The sequence below is a fragment of the Pelobates fuscus genome, chromosome 6 (assembly GCF_036172605.1).
Source record: "Pelobates fuscus isolate aPelFus1 chromosome 6, aPelFus1.pri, whole genome shotgun sequence".
NCBI classification, from domain to species: domain Eukaryota; kingdom Metazoa; phylum Chordata; class Amphibia; order Anura; family Pelobatidae; genus Pelobates; species Pelobates fuscus.
Genome location: NC_086322.1, coordinates 56,445,480 through 56,460,806, shown reverse-complemented (window position 1 = coordinate 56,460,806; position 15,327 = coordinate 56,445,480). Strand labels below are relative to the sequence as shown.

General features: G+C 37.5%; 1 protein-coding gene across 1 annotated transcript in view; it reads right to left on the bottom strand.

Moving 5' to 3' along the window:
* The window catches only part of ABLIM2 (actin binding LIM protein family member 2), a 127,031-nt gene that overhangs the window by 38,976 nt on the left and 72,728 nt on the right, over positions 1-15,327 (bottom strand). Inside the window, exons 12-14 of the mRNA XM_063457740.1 lie at positions 11,392-11,490; positions 7,058-7,159; positions 6,221-6,274 (exon numbers count right to left, since the gene is read on the bottom strand). Of these exons, the coding sequence (XP_063313810.1) occupies positions 6,221-6,274; positions 7,058-7,159; positions 11,392-11,490 (255 nt within the window). The remainder of the gene's footprint in view (positions 1-6,220; positions 6,275-7,057; positions 7,160-11,391; positions 11,491-15,327) is intronic.

The window sequence follows — 15,327 nt, the reverse complement described above, 5'->3', positions numbered from 1 at the left end:
CAATATATATTTTTCTGATTATGTGCAGTGCTTCTATTTGTCATATCACCTTTTTAAATGTATAAGAAGGGAGAATATTCACTAAACAAGAGGTCATTTGCAAGAAAACAAATTCTAATTGTTTTCTAATTATTTTTATTTTGCTTATGCAAAGTAGAAAGTATACTATGTGCCATTAAATAATTCATATCACAACAAAATCTTCAAAAATGACACAAAAAAAAAAAATAGAAGAAAAATCTGGGGACTTTTCAAACGTCCCAGCATGTCTTGAGGTTAACTTGAATACAAGTGGTCAGCAGTATAGAAAAACAAGAGCGTGGTAGGGCAGGCTGGAGGTCATTGAACCATAAATCAAACCAGTTATCTCTGTCTACTGCTGTAACAAAATACAAGGGCGCAGTGCAACATTACTGCAACCGGATACGTCCCATTGCTTGTTATATAAAACACAACAAAAAAATGTCTCAAGTAAAGAAACAAAAGAAATAAAAAAACCAAAATAAATAAAGCAATCCTATGTTGTGGAAACAAATAAAGCAGAAATAATCCTTAGTCAGTCTATAAGGAGTTAATTAAACACTGTAAATTTAAAAATTATATTGTATTTAATGTCAGATTTGTTCCACTTTATGTTTAGATTGCTGTTAAAAAACAAACAAACATACAAAAACAATTAAACGTATCTATATTCCAGCACCGAAGCAGTCTCTTCACTGCTGCCTAATACACATTGTGATCGTTAATAAAGATATCTGACCAACCAGATGCCTATCATAGGGAAGATTGAAGGGACACAACCTGTGCATAGAAATCACCAAAACCAGCCGATCTAATGCTTCTCTATGAGATGTACTGAATCCAATACTACTCTATAAGAAGCATTATCTGCATTTAGAATCAATATGCTGTGTGGGATGCTGAATGTGAAGTTCTTCGATAATCAAAGGCGCTGTAGGAGAAAGTGGCTCTGTGGCTGTTTGGCTGACAATGCATAGAGTAGGGTTTTTTGACAAAATGTAAACATTGCAGCACTTATGCACCAAAACAGTAAGATGGTTTGGATGGTTATAGTGTCCCTTTAAGTACCACAAGTCCTAAAAGCTTTCTTCTCATTAACGGGACACTTTAGTCACCAAAACAACTTTAGCTTAATGAAGCACTCATGGTGTATAGATCATGACCCTGCAGCCTCACTGATCAATTCTCTGCCATTTAGTAGTTAAATGACTTTGTTTATGCAATCCTAGTCACACCTCCCTGCATGTGACTTACACTTCCTGTAAAGTGAGATCCAATGTTTACACTTCCTTTATTGCACAGTTTGTTTAATTAAGAATTTCTTATCTCCTGCTCGGTTAATAGCCTCCCAGACCTTGCAGGAGCTGCCTCTGTCTAATTAAAGTTCAATTTACAAAGCAGGAGAAAAAAACTTCTAAAGCAAGGTAACATCTGATTGAAAAAACTTTTTTCATACAGTCTGCGTGAGTCACTGCCAGGGGAGGTGTGGCTAGGGCTGTATAAACAGAAACAATAGTGATTTAACTCTTAAATGGCAGAGAATTGAGCAGTGAGACTTAAGAGGCATGATCTATACACCAAAACTGCTTCATTAAGCTAAAGTTGTTTTGGTGATTATAGTGTCTTTTTTAAAAGGTATGTGAGTGTTTTATGCATCTGTGCTGATAATGAAGTGCTTACACATAAAAAGTATGTTACAACAAGTTTACAGTCCATATGCTTAATATGTATCCCTCCAAAAAAGTGTGCAAGTTTTAAAAGTCTACAAAAAAAATATTTTATTCAAAACATGTCCAAACATTTCAAAACAGTTGATACAAGCTTAAAAATTAAGACTTCACTTCATTTTGCAGGTCTCAGTATAAATCAAAGGTAAAAAGAGCAGACTATCTTACTCTGTAAGTTACCCTAGGGTCCTGTGTGCACAGGAGGACTGTTGAATCTGACAGAAAGAATGACTTTCCAAAAATATATAGCAATATGTAAATATAAAAAATCTAAACATTTTAAGATATTTCATAATACTAATTAAATCTAAAAGTTTATCCAATAATAATTAATCATTTCAAACTGATGCAAAAATATTAAATCAAGGCCATAACCAGTAAATCTAGCATCCCCTTTCCTTACTAAACCAACCAGACAAAAGGAAGCCTTAATAGCAAAATCAGGCCATCAAATTAACTGGAATTCTATAAGCAACTCATCCTAAGAAGGCTAAAAAGGAACATAGAAAGATAATTTCACGTTTTTAGTAGCAGCTGTTTTGTATTCTTATTAAAGAAATACTCTAAGAAATGTTGTTTTTTTTTGTCAGTTAGATGTGTCTCTTCTTTATTTCATATTACCTAGCCCCTTTAGTTTTTTAAAAGATCATTAAAAAAGACCTTACACTTACCTTTATTCTTCTGGGGAAGTCATGGACAGTAATGACTTTAACCCCTTAAGGACACATGACATGTCTGACATGTCATGATTCCCTTTTATTCCAGAAGTTTGGTCCTTAAGGGGTTAAACCAATTAGATGCATCTGCCAATCACTGCACCCAATGCTACTCAGTGGGACCATTTGTACTCTCAATACATTCTTAGCATCCTGATGCCAAACAATAACTGAATCTATTGCTGTCGGCTGCTGTTAATGGCTGCATGTCTGTGATATTGTGTAACTTTTCCGGCTTCTTACTAGACCTACACAGTTAGAGGTACAATAGCTGCAGAAAATCGATTCTCCTTTATATCTATTTTGTTAAGAACTATGGTTTGGCTAAATAATTACATTAAAAACAAAAGCAAAAAAAACAAAAACAGAATGGGATTTTAATTGTAAGAGTTGTTAAAGGGACACTAGAGGCACGCAGACCACTTCAGCTCATCAAAGTGGTCTGGGTGCAGTGTCCGTATTGCACTTAGGGCTGCAATGTAAAACATTTACCAGGCAGCCACTAGAGGCGCTTCCGTAACTAACTGACGCTGGACGTCCTCACACTCTGCATGAAAACATCTAGTGTCAGCTATTTCCCCATAGGAAAGCATTGATTCAATGCTTTCCTATGGGGAGGCCTAATACGTGCATTAGCGCTCCCTTGTCGAGTAACGTCGGAGTAGGCGAAGCCTCTACCTAGCACTCAGGGACATTGAGGGTGGGAGGTGGAAGGCAGAGGGAGCTATAGTTTCAGGAATACAGCTTTGTTGTCCTGGCACTATAGTATTCCTTTAAGCATATAAAGGCTGCCTCTGGAGTATTTTAAATGGTGCCAGTCTTTTTTCCACTAAAACATTAAAGGCCATCACAAATTTGCATAATTGCATGGAACACCCTGGGCCAACTCTCGGCTCTGACAGAGGCTTAGAACTTAATTGCGTGAGTGTTCTGTTAAACTCACAGCTGTTCTAAGCCTGTCGCTCAGATTGCCTGGAACAGGGGCAGGAAACCTTTGGCACTCCAAATGTTGTGGACTACTACTTCCATGATGCTCTCACAGCCATAATGAAGGCAAAGCATTAGGAGAGATGTATTCCAGAACATCTGGTATGCTGAAGGTTGCCTGCCCCTGGCCTAGAACAAAAGTTCCTAGTTGTTTGTATTAACTGTGCCAACGTTTTGCATGCAAGTCTGTTCACCATATGCACAACTTCAGTTGAGTTCTCTATCCTCCCAGGAGAAAAGTGAGTTGTGGACTGCTGCTCTACCTATAGGGTACTCGGTTCTTTATTGACTCCATAATGGCAAGCAGATTGCTCCTGGGAAACTGACAACATATTCCGAAGCTCTCTGCCGTGGACACAGGCAGGGTCACACACCATCACTACCTTGCAAGTTAAATTAGATGCAGGGCTATCCCAACAGCTACATTAAGTCAAAATCCAACCACTTCAAGCTCTAGAGCGGGTTTAAATTATTAGGGGACTCCACAGGGAACATAATCTATTCAGGTATGTAGGGAGATAAAAATAAAATAAAAAAAATGAGACCGAGACATAAATTGTGGTGAATTGACAAAATGCAAATGATTTTACAAAGTAGCTGAGCTGGAAAGATTGTTAGCTATTTCGGTCAGCCATTCCATTTCGTTAGCAGTTGACAGATTAGTGAAATAAACAGCTACACAAGAGATGTCTGTTAATTATTTAAAAAAAAAAAAATTAATATGAAACACATATACACTTTTTCTGCTCCTTTTTCAGCTACTTCACTCAAATGGACGTTAATGGGATCAGTTATAAAGGTGCAATACCATTTATGGAGAGTGCGACCACTCCTTTAGCTCAAAGTGCAACTAATTATCTGTTCCTCAAAGCTGATGCTGCAAATGCTGAGACAGTTTCTCAATTATAGTGTCTGGTTACAGCAGAAAGACCTTGATTGGAGAATTGTTTGAGAAATGTTTGTAAATGAGCCCCCAGGCAAAGTTTGAGACCCACGGCTGTCAGTAAATAGTATGAAAGAAAACTCATTTAAAGTAAATCCACCATGTACTTTAGCCATTCATGATGTACCACCATACGTCAATATAGTTCTTCACAAACATATGTCATGATGGAATGTATGGCACAGATATGTTGAGGCAGCTAAGAAAACAAGGCGTTAAACACTCTAGAACACACGTCACAAGATGTTACATTAACACTTACTATTCTATTAAATCTCAATATAAAGCCTGACCTGGCTGGTACTCTCAGTATACAGGAGAAAGCTAAAAACAGGAGCAAAGAAAGCAGCCTGAATTTCGTTATTGAGTGTGATGGAATTTGCACCTTTAATTTTGGTGGACTTCAAAAATATTCAACTCCTTCTAGTCAACTGGAGAACTTGCTGGATTTGACAGGTAACTTAAAGCTCCTGCTTCCTGCACCCATCCCAAAAGAAGGTGAGAGATTTTTGGGGAAGCATGCCATGAAAATCCCCAGGTATGACTTTGAGAACCATACTTGAATACCCCAGGCTGAGAAGATTATTTTTAGATTTTGATTTATCGTGCATTGTGTAAATATATCACATATTCTATACATTTTTAGAAAGTAATGCAAATAGCTCCAAATGAATTATTTAGGCAAATAAATGTCTAAATGCTTATTACCAAAATTGATATCCAAATAATCTAACTTTAGGATATTACTACCAAGTGCTGAGTGTAGGCACACATTTAATCTCCACCCTTCTCAACGTATCCGAGAAGCTTACTCTTACATACTTTCTTGATGTGGGTTATTGAACTCTATTATTGAGGGTCACAATCGTGATGGAGTATCTCTGGTGTAAAATCTAGGCTAATATGCCAGCATGTGGATAGTCCTCTGTTGAGTCTTTACCACCACAGCCTCAGTACTAACCACCTTCCCCGATACACAATTAATATTTCTTTCATAAAACAATTTATTGAATTATTCTTACAATAGTAAACTAATTGGGAACATTTATTGACAAACCATAAAACCTACAGAGTAGGCAGGTAGGCTACATTTGGCCTCTTCTATGACTATAACAATATTGACCTTTTCCTTGTGAGCTCATACAAGCACGACCACTCTTAACCTGTAAGTCTAAAATGTTAATGCCACCATTCTATGTGCCCATTCTGTATAAATAAATAAAATAAATAAACTTTAAAATGTATGTTTATAAATTGATCCATAAATCATAGAGCATAAGGTAACGATGGCTTTATTTTACACATGCATTTAGAAATATCCAGTTAAAGGTTTTCCTGATCAAGTGGACCTGGAACCTTTGTGAATAGTGGCCTTACAAGAGGAAGCCATCTTTACCTTATTTGCATGCCCATTCTTTTCTGTTAAGTTATTCCAAAACGAGTAACTATGTAGCAATTTCAAGAAAAGCCACCAGAAGACACAAGGTAGAGTTGTTGCTGGTGGAAAATAGTCTGATTATTCATGCCAATCACAGTTTTTCTAAAGCAGAGACATATAGTATGGTGACATTCAGGTAGTATATGTAATAGGACAAAATTAAATTTCAAAGGTAACAGATCCACTTTAAACAGATTCACTGTAAATAGGCGAACAATTACACGGTTCTAACGAGAAGACTCCACATGGTTCACTATTATACAGTGAAAATTTTCATGAATTGTATATATTAAACATGTGTTTCAATGGATGCAAATTAAACAAATCAGAGGATTTTGTCAAAAAGCATGCAAAAGGCAAATAGCAGCAAGCAAAATGGGGACTGTACCATGCTGTTTGTAGATAGGGGGTTTCCTATAGATGTTATCTTTAACTCCAGTGTCTATAGAAATAAAAAAAAGAAAAGAAAAGAAAAAAAAAAAAGGAAAGAATAAAATAATGAGAAAATATAGGCGGCAGCTAATTTATTTTCATTTGGAGCAAAAAAGCAAAGGCTTGAGAATATCACATATTGTATGTGATAGAGAACCTATAATCAAGACGGTTAGAGCATGATAAAAGCTGTTAGCAGCGTAATCTAGCCCTACAATAAATGTGATTATTATACTCTTATTATATCTGGGAAAATACCATATGCCTGTAGGAGCTGATTAACGTTGGGGCAAAAGGAAGTCACGTGATCCATGGGCAGGTGACCAACATTCCCCAGCTAGAAGTGCCCACTCTTAACATAAAGTTAGTTCAATTAAGCTGGGATATAACAGAGCCCTGGAATGTGCTAAAAAAATAGTAAACACTAATTATACGGTTCTGGACTACGGTGATGGAAATAGTGATTTATGGTTAATATGTAGGATAGAGCCATTTGTAACCGTGTAGCCCCAAGGCTTTGCTGATGTTAATCTGCCCTTACATGCATTTCTCAGAGAAGTTCAAGTAAATACATTATTAAACATTTTTTCTTGATAACGCTCTTCTTGTGGTATTTTATATTTGCATTTAAAGTACTAGGAAAATATGTCGCCTCTAAACACAGACACGTGCAATACAAACTAAATCGGCTCTGAGAGCATCAAAAAGACCTGAGCAATGTCATATCTTACCCTGCGGAAACAGTTAATGATCAGAGAATAAAACTCAGACGTTGTCGGAGATTCCAGCCTACCTGGAACATGGAAATGTCTAGGTGCTTGGTGATAGGAAGAAGGTGAAGATTTGCTGTCTGAGCACATGGATAAGCTTGGGGTGCTGCGCCCACTTTCGCTGCCTCCAGGGGGAAAGCAAAGAGAGCAAATAAAAGCAAAAGAGAGAAAGAAGAATAAAGAGCTTCATCCTCTTCAATGCTTGAGAAGCCACCAAGATTCACAACATCTCAGGAGGCCTCAATGACATTGAAAAGGCGTAGACAAGAAGAAGAAGAAGCAACATCTTACTAATGCAAACTTTTCCAAGGGACACAGGCTGTTAATAAAAACATATGTGATACTTAATAACCTATAAAATGAAACACTAACACACATTCACTACAGCTTAAATTAAATACATGTATCATAGAAAGTAAGAAATGGACATGGTTAGCATATAACCACATACAGCTACCACTCCTGGTTTATATTCATGCCACCAACGTGGGTAAATAAACACAACAGTATATAAATATAAAACGAGAGGTGTGGTTATAGTGGAAGAAATAGTCGTTTTATCAGATAATCACACACTTGAGTATGAGTATTTCAGAAAGTATGGTTAATGTTATCCAACATAAAATTTTAATATTATTAATTATTATTATTTACCAATTCTCTTTTTTTTAAAAAAACAAACAAACCTCATAACGATGGGTAATTTTTGGTCAAGATTAACTTGTGAGCAGTTTACTTTTTGGTATTCTCTTACAACATGAAAATTTGAACATAGCTTTGGTCCCTCGCCACTTCAGTCTGTGAGGAATTCCATGATTTCATTACCTCCTGGCAAATCTGGTTATGCCCCTGAACTGATCTTGGTGTATTTAAATCAGTGAGGGTTCATCTTACTTGATTATGCAAGAAGGGTTATTCCTAAAGTGAGAAATGTAGGGAATTCAAAGTGAATTTTAAATTTAAATGAGCACTATACTGTCAGGAATACAGTGTATTCCTGACCCTATAGCGTTAAACTAACTATTGATGTATTGCATTGGAAAGGTGAATTTACTCCGCCTGGCTCTGACTCCATGGGTGAGATCATCAATCTTGATGATGTCAGCCAATTTAATGCTTTCCCATAGGAAATCATTGGGAGGCCATGGCGCATGTACAGCAAAATGCCTCACTGTGTCAAACAACATCTCCTCATAGAGATGCATTGAATCAATGTATCTCTATGGGGAACGTTTAGCGCCTACATGCAGAGTGTGGAGACGCTGAACGCCAATGATGCACACTGTGCAGCACTGACCCAGGAAACACCTCTAGTGGCTGTCTGATTGACTGTCACTAGAGGTGTTACTAGGCAGCAATGTAAACACTGCCGTTTTTACAGTGCTAAGGCTGGAGGGACAGGCTGTAGACACCAGATTTACTACATTAAGCTGTAGTTGCTCTGGTGACTATAGTGTCCCTTTAAGGTTCAACTGGGAGCATAGCTGGCTTGGAGAATTTTTCTAGTCGAGCTATTTTAGTATTAAATTAGAAATTCACTTTGTATTTTAGATACATTCTCACTTTTAGTGAATCTCGGGGAGGGTTACAGAATATTTAAAATGGAAATAAAAGTTAGAGGTTCGTAAAAACACAACTGTATCTCCACACTGCACATGGCATGATCATTTTCATCCAAAAGGCAGATGCTTCTGAATTAAAACATCCAGTATGATTCTTAATCCAATTTGGTCACACATCTTAGTAGCATTTCATGGAAAACATCCTGATTAAATCCATATTAAATTTCAACTGAGCATGTTTTATAGTTCAAGCATTTTAAGGTTCCTGTGAGTCTGAAAGTGATGAATACTCATTTAGGACCTGCACAGGGAGCTACCTCTGGATCCAGATTGGCCTGTTACCATTTCTCTTTACAGGGTGCTCATAATGCTTACTATTTATGTTATTGTCTTGGCACTACTGGGGAAATGCTCAGACATATAAATATGGTATCCCAGATCCACAATTTTCAAATGGGTTAGATTAATGCACATCCATACACATTGGTCAGTTTTATTACCACAACCTAACATCGACTGGACAGAATATTCACAAACAGAAAACACAAAATGATCCAGACAGGTTAACAATGTGTCCAAAAAAAACATGCATTTCTCATAGTCCAGGTAATGGATTTAATAGAGTTGCTTTCACTCAAAAAGAAGTTTGGTGAGCTATATGAATGAAGTCGTTACATGAAGTGGACTGGACACTTTGACCTCAAAGTTCAGAATTGTCAAGGTGATAGCTTTTTGAAAGATCCAATGTATGGGAATGGTGTGAGTTCTTTTGTGACCTTTTGGATTTGAGACATAATATACTTTACCTATAGGGTAGAGTAAGGTATCAGTAATAAAATAAAAGAATATAATTTTATTTTGGTGTCTCAATAACTAAAATCATTATAGTATATGAATGACTGACCTCTTGTCTGCCTACATAGTTTGGGAAAACAATCCTTAGAAAGTACACGTGATCACTATCAGCAATCCCTATTCCAGTGATGAGTAAATACGATAACTATAAGGGAAACAACTTAAACTCCTTACTGTGAGTTCACCCTATCAGAAATGGTATCCATGTCGATAATTATCATCGCTTCCTTTCTGAGTAGGTCAGGGAGTGTTCCAAACCTAGATAAAGGTTTACCGATATTACAATGACATAGTCTTAGAGTTTATGGGAAATAAAAAGAATTGAAAGCCATGACCTGCAGAAGGGCTCTTTATTAACAGTTTCAAATCAATGAAGCCAGTAGAGGGAGCAACTTTATCAAAGGAGGTTACTCAGAATATTTTTTTAGAAAACAAACTGTGAAACCTATTCTGAGCAGTTGTTTGCTGTGAAGGTTATTCAAAGTAAGACTATGGCCACAGAATAGTAATCTTACTGCTTTTCTTAAGTTTAGATTTATTATGTGATATTTATTAATATTTATGATTTGTATTGTATATTTAAATATTTATAGAGAAAGAGTGAAGGACATTATTAATGCAGTCAAACCTGACCTATTCTTGTGTAAATTCACATTTCAAGCGGTTTTGTTACTTCTGAGCATTTTATAAACATATATTTTATGATGCCATTAGATTTAGTAAGACTACTTTATCTAATGGTAAAGCCTGAAGTTATGCCTCAACTTTTGAATTTGGAATTAACTTTGAATTCTTTTTGCTTTCCTGACAATTCTCACTTTTTTAATAACCCAGAGAGTGGAGCCCGTGGCCTCTGTATACTATAACCACTACAATGAGCCATAGAGACATTCAGATAAAGACATTCTAGGAAAATATGGATCATATTGCTTCAATCGTCATTGTTCTGCAAGTTCTAAACGTTGTTTCTCTAAGAAATACTAAACCCATCTCTCAATCAACCTCACCCTTTTTATAGCATTCTATAATCCATATAACAGTTCTGGCTGGGTTCACTTCAAGTGCGCAATGATTCTTCCTAGGAAATTAGGGTTTATATTTGGAAAAGATGATGTGACGCACATGGACAGCATAAAATTTCATAGCATTTATATTGAAATATGAGGTAGCACTGCTGAAATATCAAAAAGCAAAGAACTCCCACTATTCGACTTACCAATCCATTAACGTACTGACTTTGCTATTCTTTTTAGATGACAAGCATCAAGCATATCTAGAAGGGTGAATGACGGAGTGACAGCATGCAGTGATCGGAATGACTCACACAGTGCCAGGCAATCAAATAACACACATTTCTTGGTACTTTATCCAACATTCCAGTAACATGAAATGTTGATTTAAAGGCATCGGAGGTTATTGATAAAGAATGCATTTGGCATAAAATCCTAAAAGTGGTTATATCGCCTGGAGCATTCTAATGTTAATTTGTGTTCATTTGTGGATAATAAAGATGTGAGAAAAAAAATGCCAGAGACTGTGAAGCTTTGAATCTCAACTTTTCGGACAACAAAGGATATCACCCGCGGACAGATGATAGGATTCGCAGTTCAACAATACACATATAAGCAAACCATGCTTTAAAATACCAAACACAAAATAGATAAATAAAAAGGAGCTTACATGGACTCATTCCAAACAAAAGGCCGACTACACAAGAGATAGCTAATTTCTGCCATTTCAGATGCCATGGACTCCCACATCTCCCATGATGCCCTGCCAGCCTTTAGACAAGCATAGCATCACAGGGATTTAGATCCACAACAGGTGACTAAAGATGCTGTACTACATTTCTGATGATGCTCTGCCAGCATCCAAAATGGCAGAGGTTGCCTACCGCCAGGTTACAGGAATCAAATGACAAGTGGCATTCCTGTGCTTACCTTTGAAGAAAGGGATGTAATGATGCTGGAAAGCAGATGTAGGGCTTGTGTGTTGGGACAGAGAGAGGCAGCTACTGGTACCAAAAGGCTCAGTACCAACTGATAAGGCAACAAAAAGTAAACGAAAACAAAAGTTTAGGGCCTTCCTCGTATCCCATGCACCATCACCAGCAGCAGTCATTTAAGAAGCATTGTTACAGAATGACAAGCACTGAAAATCATATCAATTCATGCAGAATTGGCAAATGCTTGAAAAGCGATGAACTGATATTTTTGGGAACGAATATTGGTCAGCAAGTATGAGAAAATGTAAAAAAAAACTCAAAAATAAAAATAAAACACAAAGAAAATGGGGAAGGGGCCTAATAAACAAAACTGTGGACCTATGAAATGAAAACAGAATCGTTGAAGATTATACATTTTTAATTTCTGATGTGAGATTGAGTTCATATTTTTCTGTAAATTGACTAAAAGTTATGAGAACTGTTTCAACTTACACTTTTACATTGAAAGTTATTTTTATGTACCTGTGTGGGTTAATTTGTTTTTGATACACCTCTTTCATTTTCAATATCAGTAATATTTAGTAGACACTTACCTGTACATGCATTGACCAAAAGAGTGTACCTGGACCAAGTGATACAATAAAAAAAATACAGCTCACTCCTTTTTCAAGTGGTAGTTAGTAAACTGGGGACCGCCCAAATCTAGTACTTTAGCAAAATGACATACTTATGCAATGCAGAATCACAAATCCTCATTATTATTATTTTATTATTATTTTATTATTTATATAACTCCAGCAAATTCCGTAGCGCTGTACAATTGGACCTAAGACAGGAAACGTCTAAATTTCAGAAGCATTACAGCCAGTTTAGAATGGAGCATGTGGTATTTTCCTTGTGTGTATGTTTACACACACACAGACAAATTTTATATAAAAATCTGAAAATCCTGTACTCGAGGATTTCTGCTTTAAATGATTTGATGCAGCGTTAAGCACATAATACACAAACAGTAAATTTATTTGGTCAGCGTTTCAGTTTATACAATAAACTTTCTTCAAAACATATATATACATTTTGTCGATTTATGTCTGTTTTCTTATTGTAAAACAAATTTAAAAAATGGGACTAAGTGAAGTAAGATTATCCCTGCTGCATCAACAAAAGCTTTCATGGGACAAATGTCCTCTTTCAAATGTGCAACAACATACAGTCAACGTTGCAGCCCCATTGCCTTGACGTCTTGAGTAAAGCCTGGTAATGAGACTGAAACACTAACAGTATTATATTTGCATCTAATATATATCATACTACTTATATAATATATGCCATACTACTTATATATGCAATAAAATGAACAAAAAATGTACTAAACGCTATGACTGATCAATACACACATACGCACACACATTCTCACTCACTAATGCATACAGACACTGAAACATATGAAAGCACAGAAACGCACACTGTGTTACACATGTATTTATTACACCAACACTCGCTGATGCATACACGCACTCAGTAGTATGTATAAATACACTCTATCTGATACATAAAACAAATAAGCAATTGACAATCTCTGCTCCCTCGCAATTTCCCTGGCTCAAACTGCTGAGTCCCCAACCCTGACACTCCTCCACAGCCAGGCAAGTTATTTTTTTTTTTTATTATATTCTTTTGATCTCCCTGCCAGCTCAAGGAATGCCCCAGCCAGAGCTCCATGCTCCTTTCTAAGCCCGGGCCTTAGCAGTCACCTAATGGGTAACAGGGCTCAGTCTCCCTTAATATACATTTCATTGTTATGTATCTTTTATGTAACTTGATATTGTTAGGATCTGGTAGTGTTAATGTAAGTGTTATGTTTGTGTAGTGTTTATGGTTAGTGCCAAGGTTAAACAGTAGCGTAGAGGTTAATGTGCAGGATAGGGGTTAACTGTACTTTTAGTGTAGTAGTTAAGTTAACAGCCTCAGTTTAGGGTCCCCAGACTGCATGGAGGTGATCAGAGCATTAGCACCAGTTCATACGTGCTGTGCGGGATTCTAAAATGTGATCTGCCCATTGAAATAACAGGCTGATTGTGTAATATTAAAAAAAAGAAATACATTAGAAGCCAGTGTGAGAATACACACTCTAAATGACACACAAAGTAAGGTTAAATGTTCTATACCTGAAGATCTCAGGCTTCCAAAGCGGTCTACATTTGCTGGAATAAAATGTACTTTCTATTTAAGCAGAGGCATAGGGCAGAATCGCTGGGATTATGGGTTCCAAAGATAATAGGAACATGTTTGAAGGTAATGTAGAAAGTGGATGTCGAAAATAGATAGCCTGATCTCAAAGTTAAATGGGGTGAGCAGTTTTCAGGAAGCACAGTCTGATAAACTGTGAAATCTTATTAAATAAAATGAGTAGATTAGATTCAGTTGTTCAGCTATTGCGTAGATTTGTTTGAAACAACAATATAAGGTTTGTACAATAAAAATTGGTCCAGAGGAAGCATCTATTTAAATCTGTCTTACTACACCGGTATTATGATTGATAACTGAGGAAGATTATCCATAGAATATGAAGGAATGCATGCGGTGAGTTTTATATGTTGAATATTGGTTAAAGGACCACTCTAGGCACCCAGACCACTTCAGCTTAATGAAGTGGTCTGGGTGCCAGGTCCAGCTAGGGTTAACCCATTATTTTATAAACATAGCAGTTTCAGAAAAACTGTAGGTTCCAACTCAAAAACATAGCCCGCATCCGCCCCTTTCTTACGCAAGATGCTACCAAGGAGCTTGTCCATGCTTGTAGTAGCTTGTAGTAATTTCCCGCATGGATTACTGTAACCCTCTCCTGATTGGTCTCCCCAAAAGCCGTACTGCCCCGCTACAGTCTGTAATGAATGCTGCAGCTAGACTGATTTTCCTATCCAGTCGGTCCTCTCACACCTCGCCCCTCTGCCAGTCCTTACATTGGCTCCCTGTATCCTATAGGAGTCAATTCAAAGTGCTAACCCATACATTTAAAGCACTGAACAATTCCAACCCCTCTTATATCTCTTCACTGATCCAGAGGTATGCCCCTCCTCGTACCCTCCGCTCTGCCCGCGACCACCTCCTGACCGCTGCTCGCACCCGTACGGCCAACTCACGCTTGCAGGACTTCTCACGGGCGGCTCCTCTCCTATGGAATAACTTGCCTACTGCCATCAGACTCTCCCCTAGTCTTCAATCATTTAAAAAGGGCCTTAAATCCCATCTCTTCAGGAAAGCGTATGGCCTCCCAGAGTAATGTCTCCCTTACATACCTGTCTCTTAGATAGTGCTTTGCTCTCTCCTCCAGCTCTGCTTCACTCCTACTTGATATTTCCTATCCTAATGTTTCTAATACCCCACCTCCTATAGACTGTAAGCTCATTTGAGCAGGGTCCTCTTCAACCTATTATTCCTGTAAGTTTTCTTGTAATTGTCTTATTTATTGTTGCATCCCCCCCTCTCAAAATATTGTAAAGCGCTACGGAATCTGTTGGCGCTATATAAATGGCAATAATAATAATAATAATAAGCCTTCCCCCAAATCCTCTAGTGGCTGTCTCATTGACAGCCGCTAGAGGCGCTTGCGTGATTCTCACTGTGGAAATCACAGTAAGAGCACGCAAGCGTCCATAGGAACGCATTCAGCCGACGGGGCAGAACGGAGGAGGATCGGAGGGAGAGATCTCCCCGCCCAGCGCTGGAAAAAGGTAAGTTTTACCCCTTTTCCCCTTTACAGAGCCGGGCGGGAGGGGGACCCTGAGGGTGGGGGCACCCTCAGGGCACTCTAGTGCCAGGAAAACCAGTATGTTTTCCTGGCACTAGAGTGGTCCTTTAAACTATACTGAAATTGTATCAAAGAAACAACATTATCATCACCTGATGGCACAATCTAATCATTTAATAA